Raw genomic sequence first — 20,384 nt, 5'->3', positions numbered from 1 at the left:
TGGACTTCCTCCTCTTTTATTAATCATGTCACCACTACTTCCAAAGTTTGCTAACCATAAGCTAATGGTTTTCTGAGCTGGAACTGTCCCATAAAGGGAAATCAGCAAGTGTCTCTATAAGCACGCTTGGCAGGAACAGTGGAATGACTGTCTAACAGAAGTTATTCAACAGTGTAACATGCTCTTCACCCATCCACAACATGTTTGTAATTCATTATAGATTACAATTTACACTAATCGAACATCAGTTCTGTGTTTTCAATGTCTTATTCAGTCTTCATTGTTTTAATATCACTATGCCAGTATTTAGCTGTCATAGTGCACGTAAACAAAACTTCCCACTCCATAGACATTATTCATGTTAATACAGTTTCTTTGTTTTGATCCCTCTTATTTTTTATTTGAACTTTAAATAAGGGAGGATATTTTGCTGCACCCTGTAGTTTTTGGATTTGTGGAAATTATTCAGTATTGAAACTTTTGAACAACTATATTTTCCCAATTTATTGTTTTAATATTACACTTCACACCTATGAAGGGAAAGTTGTTGTGTGGGCAGTCATCTGGTGAAGTGTCAGCTATAAAATCTAGGAAGATCATTACATTAATAAATATGGCAATGTGAAGTCATGGTGGAATGTAAATAGTTGATGGAGTGAAGATTACAACTCACTGAATAGTATAGGTGTTGAGTCATTGAAAAGCATACAAACAAGACTGAAAATGTTGCTAGTTTTTGAATGAATCCCTTTTACATTTACACGTACACAGTTGTCGACTGAGTTGAACGTAGGATTCAGGGCAGAAGTAGAGATGACTGTGGGGCAGGGGTCTTGCAGAGATTGAGAACAGTTGCAATGCATCCTTTAATTCCAGACTCCTGTTGGCATCAGTTTCTGAATCCCCAATGCCCCCATACCCACTTCCACTCCTGCCCTAGGGCCCTAACTTCACTCCTACTGCACATACACCCTAATCCCTACAGTCTCCCCTTCCTCTGTTCAGTCTCCCCTTCTTCTGTTCAGTCTCCCCTTCCTCTGTTCAGTCTCCCCTTCCTCTGTTCAGTCTCCCCCTCTAAAGTAACTCCTCTACATCATTGTCGTCGTCGTCATCATCGTCGTCGTCATCATCATCATCATCATCATCATGCATTACATGAACTCACTGGTGCAGGTACCTGTGCCACATTCCTATGCCATGCGCCTTCAGCCTCTCACTTGCAGTCATCAGCCAGCCTTTCCTAACCCCTCCCCCCCCCCCTCCAGCCCCCAGTGTGCTTTATCATCATCATCATCATCTCAGCCTCTTCTCACTCGTGGGGTCGGCATTGCTTTGCTGGATCCTTCTCTTCCATAAATGCCTATCCAGTGCTTCTTCTCTGAGTCATCCTTTCTCCCGTAGGTCCCCTGCTACATTGTCTTGGGTTCAGTTTCAGTCTTCCTCTTCTCCTTGGTCCTACGATTTCTAGGTCTTCAGTTCTTCTTCCCACATAGTACTCCCCTCTTCTCTGCACATGTCCATACCATCTTAGCCTACTTTCTTGGATCGTCTTCCCTATGGGCCCCACTTTCACTGTTCCCCTGATGTACTCATTCCTTAGTCTATCCTTTTGTGTCATCACACTCATCCACCTTAACATTCTCATTTCTGCCACTTACATCTTTTTCTCTTGGGCTTTTGTAATTGGCCAAGTTTCTGCGCTATACAGCATCGCAGGCCTCACCACAAACTTGTAAAGCTTTCCTTTCATTCTGCAGCTAACCTTCTTATCACACAGGACTCTGCTACAGTTTCCTCAAGTTCATCCATCCACTATTTATTCTGTGCTGTATTTCGGCCTCCAGTCCTCCATCACTTTGCATGTAAGACCCTAGGTATTTAGATTTCTTGACTAGCGTTGGTTGTTCTCCTTGCAGGTTAATATATGTATCTTTGGCGTCCTTGGTACACATATACTCATGTTTTCATCCTGCTAATTCTCATTCCCCTTTCCTCTATAGCTCTCCACTGTTCAAGCTTGTCTTGAAGTGCCTCCTGGGTGGGTTCACAGATTACAACATCATTGGCAAACATCATGCTTCAAGGTGCCCCAATGGGCCTTGTTCTCTCTGATTCCACCCAATACAACCCCTCACTCTAGCCAAGCTGGAGAACTGCAGTGCCGTTATGCTTTTTAGTCAGTTGTCAGTCTTGTTTTTGTGCCCTTTGATGACCAAATGTCTTTACTAATTGGTGAGTTGTCAGCTGTACTTGTAAGTTATTAAGATCATTAATAATTTAGACTGTAGGTTCTGGAGATATTGTGTCACTGCAATTATAAAAGACCATGTGGCAATCTCGCACCCAGGACAGAAAGAGGTCCATGACGTACAGATACGCAGGGGAGACAACGTTGATTCTGACTATTACCTAACACGCATCAAAGTCAAGTTCACCCCAAGAGAATTTTCTGTAAGAAAACTCCCCTACTGAAATTTGACACAAAAAAGAGCTCTGACTCTGGAGTGAAAGAGGCTTGGGAAAAACAACTGGAAAAACTTCCACAAAAAAAATCACAGAAAAAGCACAAGCCCTCATTCCTCTGGAGAAGAACACTAAGCATCCATGATGGGACAGTGATTGTGGAGAATGCACTCGTCACCAGGAAATTGGCATACCAGAAATACAATAGTAACAAGTCCCCAGAAAATTTACAGGTGTTCAGTGAAACACAAAAGATAACAGCAAAAATTATTAGACAATCCAAGAGGAATAACCGAAGGAACAGCTATAGAGGACAACTTCTGCAACTACAATGCAAGATACTTCTACAGGACGTTTGCAGGGCACATCCGAGGATACACACCACCGAACCTCTGCTTTAGAAATAGTGATGGAAAATTGGCACTGACGGATAAGGAGAACTGTAAGGTGCTGGCACAGTACTTCTCAGAACTTCTCATTTGTCCAGAACCCACAGAGAGATTTCCAGAGGAAGAACTTACAGACAGACACACAGACTCACTACCCCCGACACAAGAGGAAGTCCACAGGCACATCCTCAGCCTCAAAAACAACAGGACATCTGGTGAAGACAGCATAGTGGCCGAACTGCTCACTCAGAGAACTCACACAGATCATCACAGGTGTATGGACATCAGAAAAGTTGCCAGACGACTGGAAATGCACACTGATCCACTCTCTGCACAAAAAGGGTGACCCCACAGATGTGAACAATTACAGGGGAGTCTCACAAATACAAGTCACACACCAGGTACTCTCAGCGTACCTACTCTAAAGAACACAGAACCAACTGGAACATAAGATCGGCGAGTACCAGGCAGGCTTCCGCCCTGGTCGCTCCTGTGCAGAACAAATCTTCAATCTGAAGACAACCTGAAAATCAAAGCCCTCAGGAACATTCCAGTCATATGCACCTTTGTTGACATCAAGAAGGCATATGACTCCATCGACCACCAGTGATTGTTCAACATTCTACATGAACAAGGTTTGGACGGCAAGACGCTGCAACTGATCAGACACTGACAGAAGTTCAAGGGGAAAGTCTGCAAACCCTTTGAGATCAAGACAGGCGTTCGCCAAGGTGACGGACTCTCACCGCTCCTCTTCAACCTAGTGCTAGATAAGGTCATCAAGGAATGGGAGAAAGAGCTGCAACCTAGTGCTAGATAAGGTCATCAAGGAATGGGAGAAAGAGCTGCAAATACAAGGCCATTGGAAGCCAGAGTGACTTGGATGACCCAAGGACAAGCTGGAAGTCGGCTGTCTAGCCTTCACAGAGGATCTGGCACTACTCATAGATAACAAAACTACAGCAATCAGACTGACAGAAGTACTCAAAGGGTGCACAGAAAAAGTAGGACTACAGATTTACTTCCATAAAATTGAGTTCTTCTGCACAAAATTAAACATTCCAGATTTGAACACAAAGTATGGCAAGATCAACAGGGTCACACAGTTTTAAGTACCTAGGTGAAGTACTCGAACCAACAGGAAAGGAGAAAATTGCCCAGAACACTAGGTTATTGAAAATGAAGAGAGCCTTATACAGAACACAAGGTATGTACAACAAGAAATGTTTGTCCACCTGCGCCAAAATCCATCACTACAACACTGTAATTAAACCTGAGGTGCTATATGCCAGTGAGACACTGATGTTACACACAAAGGCCGACCTTGAGAACATTCTCACACGAGAAAGAAAAATCATTAGGAAAATTGTTGGCCAAAACTCATGGACGATGGATATAGGCTTCACTCCATGGACACCCCAGAGAAATTCTCCAACATCGCAGCCGACATTAGAAAGAGGTGACTAAAGTTTTATGGACACATAAGCAGACTCCCACAGACCAGACTCACTAACAGAATCCTCAGGTACATCTAGAGACTCAAGACCACTTCACTGTGGATGACACAAGTCAAAGTTGAGCTGGAAAGTGTTATATCCTAGCCAGTAATGCCACCCGAGCCCGCTGCCAAAAGGTTGGCAGCATCAAAGTCCGGACGCCGTCTGCATAAGCAGCGCCAGCGAGACAGCAAATCGCCGCAAGTCTGCGCGCGCCACCGCTGGCTTCTGGGTTCTTAAGCGCTGGAGTCGCGAGCGCTAGGACAGTTCTGTATTCGCCGCTCAGTTGTATACTCGCCACCGAATTGTGTACTTGCTAGTCAGTTGTGTGTTCATCGCAGCAGAGTTGTTGTTTGTCGTCAGCCGACGCTGACCCAGCCGCTCCGACTCGAACTAGACCAATTCTGTAGACACGGAGTTCCCTACTGAGTATCTGTATCTTCGTAAATAAAGATAAGTACCGACTTTTATTTAATCAGAGTGTTTGGGTTTTCATCTTTCTGTTCACTGTTCCAGCGGACCGGTCGGCCCGCTATTAAAAGTGTGGCGGTGACTTCGTAAGCCATTTCTACAGCGAATTGTTTGTCGCTACGAACACCGCCACAAAAGAAAGAGCTCAGATGGATCTAGTGGATGTCATGGACAAAGGCATCTATAGATACAAGGTGTACAATGGGAAAAGTGATGTCAGAGAAAACAGCACCTAAAGTCCGGGGACGGAAGAAAGGAAGAGAGCCTTTAGTGAACGAATGAAGGAGTACTGGAAGAACAGAAAGAACAAGTAGTCATGAATGTAAACGCGTGGTCTGATAAAAGTCCTGTAACGTGTGTAATAATAATAACAACAGCAGTAACACCAGACATCACAACTGTGGAGAAGTGAAGAAGGAGGGATCATTGACATTGCCATATCAGTGATAGCACCATCAGTGAAAAACAACTCATAAAAGCTGATATGGGGAACTGAAAATTGAACTACAGCAACTCTGGTGTAAACCAGTGAAAGCAGTGGTCCCAGTGGTTTTCAACACATGGGAACAGCACCATAAGATTTTAGTGGGTTCTTGAAAACCATTGGTATTGACAAAATATCCATCTGCCAACTACAAAAAGCCACTTTACTGGGATCTGCACAAATTCTCCACCTATACATCACACTGTTCTAGATGGTTGGGAAGTGTCTGACTTGTGTTAAAATAAGAAATCCAAGCTGTTGAACACAGTTACTGTGTTTATTATTGTAAATAATGTGTGTGATGATGATGATGACGATAATAATAAAACAACTTCAGAGGGAAATATTCTCAGAAAGCCCCATGAATTAGGCGTCATGAACATGCTCCCATATTTAATTCATCCTTTCTCTCCCAGATTTACTTGAGATATTGAGCTAATAGTTTTTTCTGCTTATTTTGAATGAATGGGTGGGGGGGTCTGCCTAGACAGTTGTCTGACTCTGCAAGTAAAGACAGTTGTCTGATACTGCAAGTAATAGTATAACTTGTAAGATGTGGAGTATGTTTCACCTGCTCTTTTCCATGGCAAATTTTCTATACCTCACTCTTTGTCTAGCCCCACAGCAGAGTCACAAAAACATTGTGACTAATTGGAGAATATAAATATAGTCTTCAGTATTCCAGAGAAAGAAATTGACTTTAGAGATACTGGGGAAGCAACCTTTCTTTTTGATTTCATTGAAGCAAAATTAACATTCATCAAACTTCATAATGAGTTACTACTGCTATTTTTTAAGTGTCTCACAAATTTTTAGGAATTCTCTCTCCAGCAGTACATGAGAGCTGAAACATGTCCTTCTGGAACTACTCTGGAATTGAACCATTGTTTGTTTTGGCAGTTTGGGTTCCATAAGGCAAAGTGTTCATTGACGTACGAACTATAATTCATTTACAAAATGTGGCAAAAAGTAGGTACACAATGATGTCATGATGACATGAGTTCCAGTAATTTAGAAAATAGAAATTGTGGTGATTCCTAATTTAGTGCAGATATAAATAAATACTGCTTATCTTTCTCATCTTTACTGTTATTGAAGGGGAACAGTATGAAGAAAAGAAAAAGAAATTGCACTTTTCTAAGCAGCAACTAAACTACACCTCAATCTTCTGTTCCAGTTATTGAATATAATTATACCTCTCGGCATTACATTAAAATCTCTGTGGTTTGTGTTATTTTTGCTTTATTGAAAATGTGTGGCCACGAAATTGTATTATGTAGTGTGCATGTATGCATTCTTGTTATACTAAATGTTTATTAAGTTGATGTAGCCAAAACCTGGGGATTCATAAAGCTTGTTTTGTTGGTAGTTTGCTCCATAAATATTGTAACTGCATTCCATAGTGAGTGATGGGTAATGCCATTGAAGTTTGTGATTTTGCTTGGTATTTTTTTATTACAGTCACATTTCAGCCTTCGCAGTATAAATTCATAACAGCTAAAGAAATGAATGAATGATTGCAATACCTAATAAATGGATAATGTTTTACAGTTTAGAAAGTATCTGGGTGTTCTGCACACAATTTTGTCTAGTCTACTAATGAGCATTAAACACAGAAAATTGGGAATGCTTTTGTTCTTCCTCGCCTCTATCTCCTTAAGTAGAATGAAACATCATTTCTGAAATGAAGTTTGAATATGAGTAATTTGTGGTTGCATTTACAAGTATTTCTTTCTACACTTAAAACTCTCTGCTGTTTCTGTACTTCTGCTATTATTAATTACTTAATACTACACCACAAAGAGATGTCACAACAAACAATCTAGCACTCAGGAGGCTATTGTATAATCATTTAATTTCCTGTGAACAAATGACTATGTCTGGTGCTAATTTAAGATGAAAAGGTGGGTGTTACAGAAATATCTGTGCTTGTTGTTCGGTTCACCTGTACCTTCTGTCAACTCTTCATATACCCATTTCATGGGTTACTTGCAGGAACTGCAGAATAATGAAGTTTATTGGTAGTTAAAAGAATCAAGCCTGCTGTAAATAACACAATGTATAGTTGCATTTTTTATTAGAAGCAGTATTGCATCAGCCTCATTTAACAGTTTATAAAGGACTCTCAAGAAAATTTATGGGTCCATTCCTACAGTGATAAACTACAAAGCAGTATCATTGTAAACATTGTGTTTTATTTTGCGTCTTCTTTTCCAGAAAACAGTTTCTCCTCCCCTTCCCCCTTTAAAACTGTTATATATTTGTGTCTACTTGAAGGAAAATGATTTTGAAATATGTGAAATGTACAGATCTATTTGTGTCCAAAGCAAACATAATGTGGAATTTTATGCGGCATGTAATGACACTTTTGGATGCCAGTAAGTGGTGTTTTTAACTGCTGTATATGAGTTTTCATCCTGTGTTGTGACTTACCTTCATAGCTTATTTACTGAAGTTCAGAAAATACTAAACTTGACTGATTTTGCTTTCTGGCTTCCTAACCAACCCACGGTTCCTCCCTGCCTTGATGTGTCTGCAGATTATGGAATATGAGAATCGCATACGGCAGTACTCCACTCCGGACAAGGTGTTTCGTTATTTTGCTACCCTCCAGGTGGTTCATCCCAGTGGAGAAAATCATGAAATCTACATGACACCAGATGATTTCTTGAGATCGATGACTCCTGGCCTCAAACAGCCCGATGGTAAAAAATGGAAGTTGTGAAATGAAGCTATTGCATTTATCCTGTAGCTTTTTGATGTTAGTTTGTGATGTAGTCCTGCCACATACATCCTTACAAATCACACATATTTAGCCAACTAGAATACAGGAAAGAAATGTCAATGTTATGTACCTGATAAACAAAATTACACTAAGCACTGGGATTGGTGTCAGGAGGAAGGGGAAATAAAGTGACAGTTTTGTTTTGTTTCCTTCCCTTCTAACTAGAAGAATGTTTTTAATTTTTATATTGTGTTGTACGTTAATTACAGGAAACTAACTGCATTTGCTCTCCTAGTGAAATGTTTCAGGTAGGCAAAAACACATTTCTTTCCTGAAATATTAAAGCCTGCCTAGCTTTTGATCATAATAATTATGCCTTTTTAATCATTGTATTTAATGTTCATGCATTGGCACCAATTATTAAGACTTTTGACAGCAATGTGGTGCAGATTTGGTACCACTGTATTTTCTGAATTATAAACTTAGACAGTAGCTAAAAACTGAACGTTTTCATAAAAATGTTTAGTATAAAGGTAGACACTTAACATTTAATGGTGTCTGCATTGTTACAAAAATTATTTTAGGCCTATAAAGAAAAGAAATGTAACATTATTTTGAGATTGAACAGTAATCTTTACATATAAGATACTTAAGTAAATTTCAAAACACAATAAAGCAGAAAATATAACAAAAAATCGCACCACTCCATCTTTTCGCTAATGGTACAGCAATATCTTGAGATGTTCAAGAAGAAACAGGCAGTTACAGTCGCAAAATGGTTTTTTATTTATTTATTTTGTGATGCACTTCATTCTCAAAAGAACATCAGACATCTTGAAGAAAAAAAAAATTTCTTCAGTACAAATTTTTGAGCCAGAAATCAGCTTTATTTAAGTGACTATGCAGCTTTATAGTTTATTCCTGGCTCATAAATTTGTACTGAGAAAACTTGTTTTTCCCCCAGATGTCTGATAATGCTCCTGTGATAGGGAAATGCATCACAAATTAAGTAAATAGAAAACCATTTTGCAACTGAGCCTGCCTACTCTTTCTTGAATGTAGCTGAAGGTCATAGTATTTACTGCTAAGAAAAACAGAACTATTATAATTTTCAGTAGGCCTGCGTGTGACAAAACCATCTAACCCATGAAATGAACAGAAATATATATTTACTTCTTACACATTTTGTCACATACATTGATTTTATTCATAATAATGGTATTTGCTTCCACATTCACGACTCTGACATACAATTGTGGTGTTAGTGATCTGCACACACAAAACAATGGCAGGTACTGAATTTTGTAGATGTAAATTTGTTCTTAGCTCCTCCACAAAGTGCACATTTTCCTCTCTTCCTTGCTGATGAAGTTCTTTTAGTTCCCACTCTTGTGGGCTACACCTCCTCAAAAAGTGTTCAAGTGTAGTGGCAGTGACACAGTAGTTGATTCAATAATTAGGTTAATTAGGTATGGTTTCTTTATCTGATTAGCCAAATTCTTCAAAAATGTTCTTCTACTGACTGTTTGATGATTGGCTTTGTAAATTAGGAATGCACTTATTGTTGCTATGTTGAGTAATGCTTAAAACAAAGCCAATGGTCATTTCCTTGTCACTTGGAAATGCTGTATGTGCCACATAACTCATCCGCGGTGTCTGCTTCTCCTTTTGTCATATTATAATCTAAAATTATCATAGGCTTCCCTTTCTTTTCATCCAAGCTCCACCATGTACTGTTGAAAATAGCAACAATTTTTCTTTTTTTTGGAACATGTGAGACAAGAGTTAAAGCTTTTTGAAAGGCACAAATGTTAAATGTTACAAGCAACTGTATGCTGATTGTGTGGTAGAAACTGTCTAGGCACTTTTCTTTTATTCATAGGCAGTATACTAATAGTAGTGATACTTTTCTGTAGGAGAGAGAATGTTAACGAGTAATTGGTGTATCGATTATCAGTTGTCAGATTTCTGTGTGATCCTGAAACTGGCTCTGTCAATCTGTTTGGAACATGAGTGGGTTTATTTGATTGACAGACAGGCCCATATGATTGTTTCCCAAAGCAGTCTTGTAAGTTGGAAGTACAGAAAGTTTCAGCTTCACAAGCATCACATAGAACATAATTTTTCATGCCAAACTGGACAGGTTTGTTTGGGACGTAAGACATGAAGCTGCATCTGCCTTGGAATTGTTCCAGCTTTTCATAGTTGTTATATATTCACTAGGGTTGTAGTAATTTGAACAATTTTGTGTAAATCAAGGATTTTTCTTGTGGGTGCTAGCTTATTTTGCTCCCTCCCCTCCCCCCTCCCCCTCCCCAGTATAGAGTAAACCCAATAGTGCCATAATTTTCCCTTTCGTTACTTCTCTGTGGTTACTGTATGTGGAATAATTAGTGTCAGCTGTGCTCTGAATTCTATATAAGTTAGTACATATAATTACTTCATCAATCATGTTATCATCTATCATGAATGAGACACATTGCTTCTCAGACCTCGAACCCCTGGTGTTCCCTTTTGGACCAGGAAAAATTTTTAGGATATTCTTTTTCGGTGTTTTTTACTGACCTTTGTATGGAATTTTTGCTCCAGAGTGATACCATCTGTCCTCACAAAAAAATTAGCATGGTCTAATCAGATTCATTGTCACTGAAATCATGTTCAGAATCCAAATTATGAATTACATCATCTTGAATTATAATTTCCTCTTCATCATCTGATGAGTTCAGACAAACTTGATTAAGATGTTCATTAGTTGTAGAAATAAGTTTTTCTGTTGCCTCATCTGTTAGGCCCATACCACATCTGAGCCTGAAGAGGAAATTATATACTGTAATAGAATAATACCCATTTTCATATTGTGTGATAAATTTATCGAGAGTTAAACTAATTTTTACAAAATAAAGTTAATTTTTGGAGCACCCCAATATATAATTAAACTTTATACAATAAATAATTATTAAAAAGAATTACAAAATCAATTTACAAGGAAAATTAGACATAATATGAAACAATTTAAATCTTGTACCTGACAGGCAGTGTGGTGCAAATCTCCACCAGTCATGCGCACTCTAATAAAACTCCTATCCTTAATAAAAGTCCTCAATCTTTCCTCTCCCACATCCACACCGGGTGTTCAGAGCATCCTCCTACAGGCCAACAGCAAATTAGAACTAGCATGCCACCCTTCACCTCAAAAAACTATCCAATCTCCTGGTTTCCCACCTCCGGAAAGGCAACTCACTCACCCTTCACAACCTTTCCAGCAAACCTCAACCTCCTCTCATTGCACACAAACCCAGTCTCTCCCATCTACTCAACCTCCCACTTCCAGCTCCACTCCCTCCAAAACCTCAAAATTCCAATCAACACAATCTGGAACCACAACACCCTAATTCAGTAGTTAACCTTTCCTCCAAACCTCTCTCCCAATCTGAAACCTCTGTCCTATCCAAAGGCCTCACCTTCAGCCCCACTCCCAGATTCAACCAAACAGCCCTCGTCAAAGATTTACTGTCCTACACTCGTACTCTCTGCTGGAAGTATCACTTTGTCACGAGGAAAAATGATCCTAATCCTACTCCTAATGATCCAACTCCCCAAGACACTATCCAAATTGAACCCTGCCTGGAACAGTTCCGTCCTCCGTCACAGCGGGACCCACCTCCTCTTCCTCAAAATCACCCTCTCCAAACCTTCCAGGAATTTCTGACTTCCAGCCTTGCCCCTCAGTCCTTCTTAAAAAACCTTAATCCTACTCCCAACATCACCACTGCTGAAGCCCAGGCTATCCGTGATCTGAGGGCTGACTGGTCCATCGTCATTCTTCCAGCGGACAAGGGTTCCACGACCGTGGTACTTGATCGTCGGGAGTATGTGGCTGAGGGACTGCGTCAGCTTTCAGACAACACCACGTACAAAGTTTGCCAAGGTAATCCCATTCCTGATGTCCAGGCGGAGCTTCAAGGAATCCTCAGAACCTTAGGCCCCCTACAAAACCTTTCACCTGACTCCATCAACCTCCTGACCCCACCGACACCCCGCACCCCTACCTTCTACCTTCTTCCTAAAATTCACAAACCCAATCATCCCGGCCGCCCCATTGTAGCTGGTTACCAAGCCCCCACAGAACGTATCTCTGCCTACGTAGATCAACACCTTCAACCCATTACATGCAGTCTCCCATCCTTCATCAAAGACACCAACCACTTTCTCGAACGCCTGGAATCCTTACCCAATCCGTTACCCCCGGAAACCATCCTTGTAACCATTGATGCCACTTCCTTATACACAAATATCCCGCACGTCCAGGGCCTCGCTGCGATGGAGCACTTCCTTTCACGCCGATCACCTGCCACCCTACCTAAAACCTCTTTCCTCATTACCTTAGCCAGCTTCATCCTGACCCACAACTTCTTCACTTTTGAAGGCCAGACATACCAACAATTAAAGGGAACAGCCATGGGTAGCAGGATGGCCCCCTCGTACGCCAACCTATTCATGGGTCGCTTAGAGGAAGCCTTCTTGGTTACCCAAGCCTGCCAACCCAAAGTTTGGTACAGATTTATTGATGACATCTTCATGATCTGGACTCACAGTGAAGAAGAACTCCAGATTTTCCTCTCCAACCTCAACTCCTTTGGTTCCATCAGATTCACCTGGTCCTACTCCAAATCCCATGCCACTTTCCTTGATGTTGACCTCCACCTGTCCAATGGCCAGCTTCACACGTCCGTCCACATCAAACCCACCAACAAGCAACAGTACCTCCATTATGACAGCTGCCACCCATTCCACATCAAACGGTCCCTTCCCTACAGCCTAGGTCTTCGTGGCAAACGAATCTGCTCCAGTCCGGAATCCCTGAACCATTACACCAACAACCTGACAACAGCTTTCGCATCCCGCAACTACCCTTCCGACCTGGTACAGAAGCAAATAACCAGAGCCACTTCCTCATCCCCTCAAACCCAGAATCCCCCACAGAAGAACCACAAAAGTGCCCCACTTGTGACAGGATACTTTCCGGGACTGGACCAGACTCTGAATGTGGCTCTCCAGCAGGGATACGACTTCCTCAAATCCTGCCCTGAAATGAGATCCATCCTTCATGAAATCCTCCCCACTCCACCAAGAGTGTCTTTCCGCCGTCCACCTAACCTTCGTAACCTCTTAGTTCATCCCTATGAAATCCCCAAACCACCTTCCCTACCCTCTGGCTCCTATCCTTGTAACCGCCCCCGGTGTAAAACCTGTCCCATGCACCCTCCTACCACCACCTACTCCAGTCCTGTAACCCGGAAGGTGTACACGATCAAAGGCAGAGCCACATGTGAAAGCATCCACGTGATTTACCAACTGACCTGCCTACAGTGTGAAGCTTTCTATGTGGGAATGACCAGCAACAAACTGTCCATTCGCATGAATGGACACAGGCAGACAGTGTTTGTTGGTAATGAGGATCACCCTGTGGCTAAACATGCCTTGGTGCACGGCCAGCACATCTTGGCACAGTGTTACACCGTCCGGGTTATCTAGATACTTCCCACCAACACCAACTATCCGAACTCCGGAGATGGGAACTTGCTCTTCAATATATCCTCTCTTCCCGTTACCCACCAGGCCTCAATCTCCGCTAATTTCAAGTTGCCGCCACTCGCACCTCACCTGTCATTCAACATCATCTTTGCCTCTGCACTTCCGCCTCGACTGACATCTCTGCCCAAACTCTTTGTCTTTAAATATGTCTGCTTGTGTCTGTATATGTGTGGATGGATATGTGTGTGTGTGCGAGTGTATACCCGTCCTTTTTTCCCCCTAAGGTAAGTCTTTCCGCTCCCGGGATTGGAATGACTCCTTACCCTCTCCCTTAAAACCCACATCCTTTCGTCTTTCCCTCTTTCCTGATGAGGCAACAGTTTGTTGCGAAAGCTAGAATTTTGTGTGTATGTTTGTGTTTGTTTGTGTGTCTATTGACGTGCCAGCGCTTTCGTTTGGTAAGTCACATCATCTTTGTTTTTAGATATACTAATAAAACTTTATTTAGACAGACACAGTTAAGCACTGGAAAGTCAGAAACTTGAGTGAATAGGTAAAAAAGAAATACGGCATCTTCAGTATTGCAATGAAAATTAGCATTAAAAAAGAAAAAAAGCTGGTAGCATATTTGCACAAGCACTGCCGATGTTTTCATCAGTGTTCACGAACTTCTGTTGCATGTGAGTTAAGTTTTGCATTCCAAATCCATTTTGTAATGTTGAGTTAAACAGAAAATTTTCTGCTCCCTTCTTTGTAGATGCTCTTCATTAAACTTTATTTTAATTCTGTAGTTCATTGATTCATATCTCCTCCTCCTACCAACGGCATCTGATTGTCAGGGCTACCATGTTTGTGTTAGTGGTTTAACATTCTAGAAACTGCATGTAATTACAGATAATCTGAATGGTGTGTATTGTAATGTTGCACAAACACAGTATCAGAATTTCAGACCGTAACTTTATTCAGTTTCCACTTGAGGGATATGCTAAGACACCGAATGAAGTAGTACTTAGTGCTTAACACACTTAATCAAGAAGTACATTAATGCACAGTCTAGCATGGAGCGTACATCTGTCGAATAAACATTAGTCTGGCAAGAGCCCTGGTGTGCTGGCTTATATACAGCTGTTTGGCACATGGTGCAGTACTTGTTGTGCCATCTGTGCCAGTGTGTGTGGGTTCTTTAGGCAGGCCGTGGAGCCATATGCTGTTTAATTGTGTGTGCTGTCTGTATAAGTTTACAACAGTGTAATACAAGGCAAGATCGGAAAGTCTTATTCAATAATTTTTTTTCTCTCATGGTATTGCAACTGGAATGTTGAAATTTCATGATGATACAGTTTGAAATTTTTGCTGCAGAGGGTGTTTTTATTTCATTTGCAACTCTAGCAAGAAAAGCCTGGGCTACAAAACATACATGGCACACTTGTTACTGTCATCCATTTGTGAAGAGCAGCGAAGTGTAGTTCAATATTTGTTGGCCAAAAGGCATAAACCAAGTGAAATTCGCAAAGGGGATAACTGTATGGACCTCAGCAGTGTCTATAGGTGATGTGCATTCTTCCAAGAGGGCCGTGCGAACCTTAATGATTTGCCCAGTCTGGCAGCTGGTAATAGCTGCAACCCTGTGAAATGTTGGAGCTATTGAGACAGCAGTTTTGAATGACTGGCATGTGAAACTGCGAACATTATCACAGCAGTTCAATATTTCCTATCGTGTGGTGTACGCTATTGTTCATGACATGTTGAAATCTCATGAAGTTAGTGCTTGTTGGTGCCCAAGAACCTGACAGACAACCAGAAGCGCCAGTGAATGACGACAAGGTTGGGTCAATTAACACATTATACTGCAGGAGGGCATGACTTTCTGAAGGGAATTGTCACTGATGAGTCGTGAGCATTCCACTACATGTCAGAAACCAAGCAGGCTTCAATGGAGTGAAAACATGCTGGTTCTCCAGTACCCCAGATCACACAAAATACAGATTGACTGAGTGTGTACTCTGGCAGGCAACCCTCATCAGGGAACAGCCAGCAGGCAGTGACAGCCTTACTTATGGCATCAACTGCTAGATGGCACTCCACTCAATGAAATTTGTAGCAACCTTGGCCGACTGCAAGCAGCCGCAAGTCACTTTATACTGGCTAGTTTCTGAGTCACTAGCAGATCAAGTTACCTTACCAAGTACCTGCTAATACATCAATCATGGAAGGAACAGGCAGACAAGTCATGAACTAAAAAATTCAGATTTCCCGTCAAAGATGAAGAAAGATTTCAGAATTGAATTTTGACTCAATACTGCTTAATTTGATTGAAATTACATGATTATATAATGCGGCAACTGTACATGCTGCACAAAAGCCATATGATACTTTTAACTGAAATCATTGCTGCCATTTGACACTTATTTCACTGTTGCGATTTCAGCTGTAAGGACATTTTCAAGTGCAGGGTGAAAATTGAAACCTATGAAACATATGGCTAATGAAGTGCAAGGCATAATGTAAAAATATTTAATAAACAATACAGTTTAAGTAGTAGTATTTAGTTGTGACCTTGCACCTTAAAATAGCTCCACAGCTGAAACTGCGATAGTAAAACAAGTGAATGATAAAAACTTAGTCTGATTAATGGTGGCAATGATTTTATTTAAACGTATATTATGACTGTTGTTCCTAGTTAAGGAAAAATCATCATATGAAATCATTTCCTTGTTCTAAAGCCTGGTACATACTACAGGGAAAGAAAGCGAACGTGAGTGAACTAGCGTAAAGCCTGGTATACATAGCAGCATATGGAAGTGAACAAAAGTGAACTAGCATTTAGACAGATCACCACTGTTCACAGGAGAAAACACAAGAGGACGAGCATAACTTGCCAAACCTGCTAACTGTACATATTTTTTTAATAACCCTCTCACATTTTGCACAATAACAGCACTAGTTATAAAAAAGATGTGAATATTTTATGTAGAGGAACGATTATTTTGCGTGCTGCTTTTGATGAAGGAAGCAAAAATGAGTAGTTAAATAAGTATGTAGGTGTCTGAATTCTTATGCAATTGCGAATTGTGTGAAGATAGCACACTTAAAGCTGAATTGCAGCTCCAGCCTTGTTTAGCATAACTCTGAATCTTTGCACATACATCAGTCGAAGCTTTTCACCTGTTCCTCATTACACTCGAGGAGGAAATTTGAAATCAGAGCATTAATTGCTGATAAATCACCAAAAAGCTGTTCACAAACAAAACAGTGGAAAATGCTAGCACCAAAGCAGAGAAGACACGAGTTTCCTTTGATGCTTCACTAAAAGACCAGCAACTAGCTGACCACCAGCAAATGAATGCGAATTGAACATAATTGAATATTTTCTTGTGATCACCCACCATTTACACCTCGCTCTGGTGGAAACCAGGCTCAAGGAAGCAATTCATTAGTGCTCTCTGCCATTTCTTCTATTATGCGGTGTCTGTCTGATGAGCATTTACATGATAATTAATGGGAGGAACATGACAGAATGAGAATTTCATTATGCACAGACTTGCAAACATTGAAATAATGCATTCACTTTTAAGTTGTTTCTTGCACTAAAGGGAAAATAACATTTTAGACAGGATTTGTTTCACTTAAAAAGCAAAAACGTTACCTTAAAGGAAGAGATTAAAAATTGGTTGATTCTGAACATTTTCTAAAAAATTGGAAGCATTGTGGATAGTGAGTGAACTATGACTCAAACACGACTGAATGTCATTTGCTCAGACTTACCTACCATTTACAGATGAGAGAATGCGGTTTGCACTAATGTTTGTTTGCTTAGTATCAACCAGGCATAGACACAACATTCTCAGAATTTAAGGACTGATATTTAATGTAGAACAGCCTCTTGTATGCATGCTAATTTATGTAACGATCTGAAAATGAAAGTATTTAAAATAGTGCAAAAAGTTTGAAAGTATAGAGATCTGTTTGTTAACCCTTGACGAAAAATTACTTTTTATAAAACTAATGCTGCTTAAACTATCAAGGTTATTAATGAAATATGAATATATAGTTTGCATTTTCTCTGAGAGACAGTTACGAGGGTGGTTTGATGAGTGTGGTAAATTCCCACAAAAGAATTTTTGTTGCATCTTAGTGTTTGGTAAGCTTGACTATTCCGAGGATCATACCAAGAATTTCAGTGATGTCAGCGTAAAGGTGTCTGTATCGGCCACATAGGAAACCATCGACAAAATCCATAATATGGTAATGCAAAGGCACTGAATAAAAATTCGTGATATTGCTGAGACTGTAGGCATGTCAGCTAAGTGAGTGCATAATGTCCTGCTAGAAGTAGTGCCTATGAAGAAGCTGTATGTGAGGCGGGTGCCGCAAATGCTCACAGTCAACTAAAAGTGCATCCAACACAACATTTCATTCATGTCTGGCTGTGTCTAATCACTATGTTCAAGACTTCTTGCACTGATTTGTGACTGCTGTTGGCTCCATCATTTCACACCAGAGTCAAAATGGCTGTCAGATCAATGGACCAAGGCTGGTGAAAGTGCACCAAAGAAGGTAAATACCATTTTGTCAGTTGGTAAGTTGATGGCCACTGTTTTTTCAGATTCCCAAGGAATAATCCTCCTAGATTACTTGGAAAAAGGCAGAATCATAACTGGACCCTATCATACTGCATTGTTGGATAGTCTGAAGCTTTTGGCTGAAGAAAGACCAAGGTCCTCATGCAAAAATGAGCTGTTTCACCAGGATAATGCATCATTCCACACATCAGTGATAGCAGTGGTGAAAGTGCATGGATTGGGCTTTGCATTATCTCTCCACCAACCCTATTCACCAGACATAGCCCCTGTTTCGTAACTTTGGCTTGCTGGGAAGAATTTTTCTTTAACTGAGGATTTTAAATCAATTTGTTAAATGCAAATTATGTTAAAGTTGCAGAACTCTTAAAACTTTCTCAAAACTTAAGGTATGAAAAGCTATGTGGTTTGTTTACATTGTGTTGAAGTGACAAATAAATCAGTACACTACACTAATCCAGTTCATTGTATTTCCTTCATCATTCTGCCCCATTTAACTCAAAGGAGATAACGTGTTTAATCTGAGCAAAACAGTACTGTTCGTGACAGTAGTAGATGTGTTGACAGTATATTGAAGATATTTAAAGTATCACAATAATTTTTTTAATTGCATTCTTGAATACACAGATGTTCAGTGCATAGATGAAATTACTGGCATTTACATCCAATTGTAATCAGATGCAAAATGTGGTTAAGAATGGCTAAAGAAATAGTTACAAAGGAAGCCAAAACTTTTTCTTAAGCTTGTTTACTGCCTAAGTGAGAAAAATTATGGTCATTATAATTTAGCTAATGCCAATACATCCACTATGCACAATAGAGGCTAATGTTGATAGTGTCAGGACAGACACGCAATTGTACTCACATTGTACTTACTACAGGAACTGTGCTCAAATCATTTACTTGAATAGCAGTTGTAATGAGCTGTCTGCACATATTACTAATCAATTTAATTTTTATATGGTGCAGTGAAATCAGTGTGTGGTGTTGTAGATGTTCATTTTAATGTCAGGCAGGAGCAGTCGGCTGTAAAACACAGGAAACAAAACAGTGGTGGGTGCCTGTATAGTTGGACCATCCACAATTGTGTAGCACTGCAGCTCATGGATGATTGCTTGTATTCAGATAAATTTATTCATACTGTTCCTAACATCTGATAAACAGGAATCACCGAGAATCATTATGATCTTATTGGCAAGTGATTAACAACAGTAAAGAGTGAAGCAAGAAACAAATTACTGAGACACCTGTAACAAATGTTTTATAGGACTTCGAACTGAAAACCAGTTGGCTTCTGACAGTTACCTATTCTTTGTTTATACTAGCATTGGCACAAAATTCTAAGAAGTTGAGAAGAATTTGAGAGCTTTTAGTGTAATATAGCACATGGAGATACTTTTACCCCCCATAATCCAGGGTGACAAATGTGTAAACCATGAAACTGCATAAATGTGACAATTTATCAGAAATCCTTTATGGCAGTGCAACTTGCATACAAGCACTGCATCAGTGGAAATGTTTATAAGCATCCACTTTCCATTCATTTCATTTATTTATTCCACACATAACTGTAAGAAGTATCCCTACAGCAGAAATAATTTTTGACTGTAGAATTACAAAAGTTAATCGGTGACTTTCATTCTTCAATTACAGTCAGCTTTGGGGTAAATGCACTCGGCTTGCAGTGCACTGGCCTTCTGCTAAATGCCAACAAATCCATCCTCAAACACTTCACTGTAGAAATAGCATTATTAGCTCTGTGACATGTATCAGTCAGTGACCATCATAGCTCTGCCTGCGGCACCTGTTGTCTGATGGAAAAACTATATATGCAGTTGACTGTTACACCGTGAAGGACAGTCAGTCTATTTATTCTGTGATCTGGGCCAGTATGTATGAAAAAATTCAGAGCAATGCAGTCTGCCAGGAAAGTGCTTGTGACAATGTTCTGGGATATGCATGGTGTATTAGTGGTGGGTTTTGCTGAACACAGGACCACTACAAATGCTGCAGCCTACATTAAAACTTTAGTTAAGTTGCATTATCTCCTTCATGATAAATAAAACAGTAAAGCTGACAATGTCAAACTTCTTTGTGGCAATGCTTGGCCACATGTTACTGCTCTTATTCATGAGAAAATCACCAAATTTGGGTGGGAGGTGCTCCAGCTTCCACCTTACAGTCCAGACCTTGCACTGTCAGACTTTCATCTGTTTGGTCCCATGATGATATTTCTGGCCG

General features: G+C 40.3%; 2 protein-coding genes across 2 annotated transcripts in view; one reads left to right on the top strand and one right to left on the bottom strand.

The window, feature by feature from the left end:
• The window catches only part of LOC124712500 (calcium uptake protein 1 homolog, mitochondrial-like), a 236,346-nt gene that overhangs the window by 74,698 nt on the left and 141,264 nt on the right, over positions 1-20,384 (top strand). Inside the window, 1 exon segment of the mRNA XM_047242799.1 lies at positions 7,843-8,008. Within this exon segment, the coding sequence (XP_047098755.1) occupies positions 7,843-8,008 (166 nt within the window).
• LOC124712502 (carbohydrate sulfotransferase 11-like) overlaps positions 10,821-20,384 on the bottom strand; it is a 237,398-nt gene continuing 227,834 nt past the window's right edge. The window contains exon 7 of the transcript XR_007005582.1: positions 10,821-10,836. The gene's annotated coding sequence lies outside the window, so the exon portion shown is untranslated. The remainder of the gene's footprint in view (positions 10,837-20,384) is intronic.

The sequence above is a fragment of the Schistocerca piceifrons genome, chromosome 8, assembly GCF_021461385.2.
Source record: "Schistocerca piceifrons isolate TAMUIC-IGC-003096 chromosome 8, iqSchPice1.1, whole genome shotgun sequence".
In the NCBI taxonomy this organism is placed as follows: domain Eukaryota; kingdom Metazoa; phylum Arthropoda; class Insecta; order Orthoptera; family Acrididae; genus Schistocerca; species Schistocerca piceifrons.
Note: the sequence above shows the minus strand (reverse complement) of the source record. Positions and strands in the feature narration are given on the sequence as shown.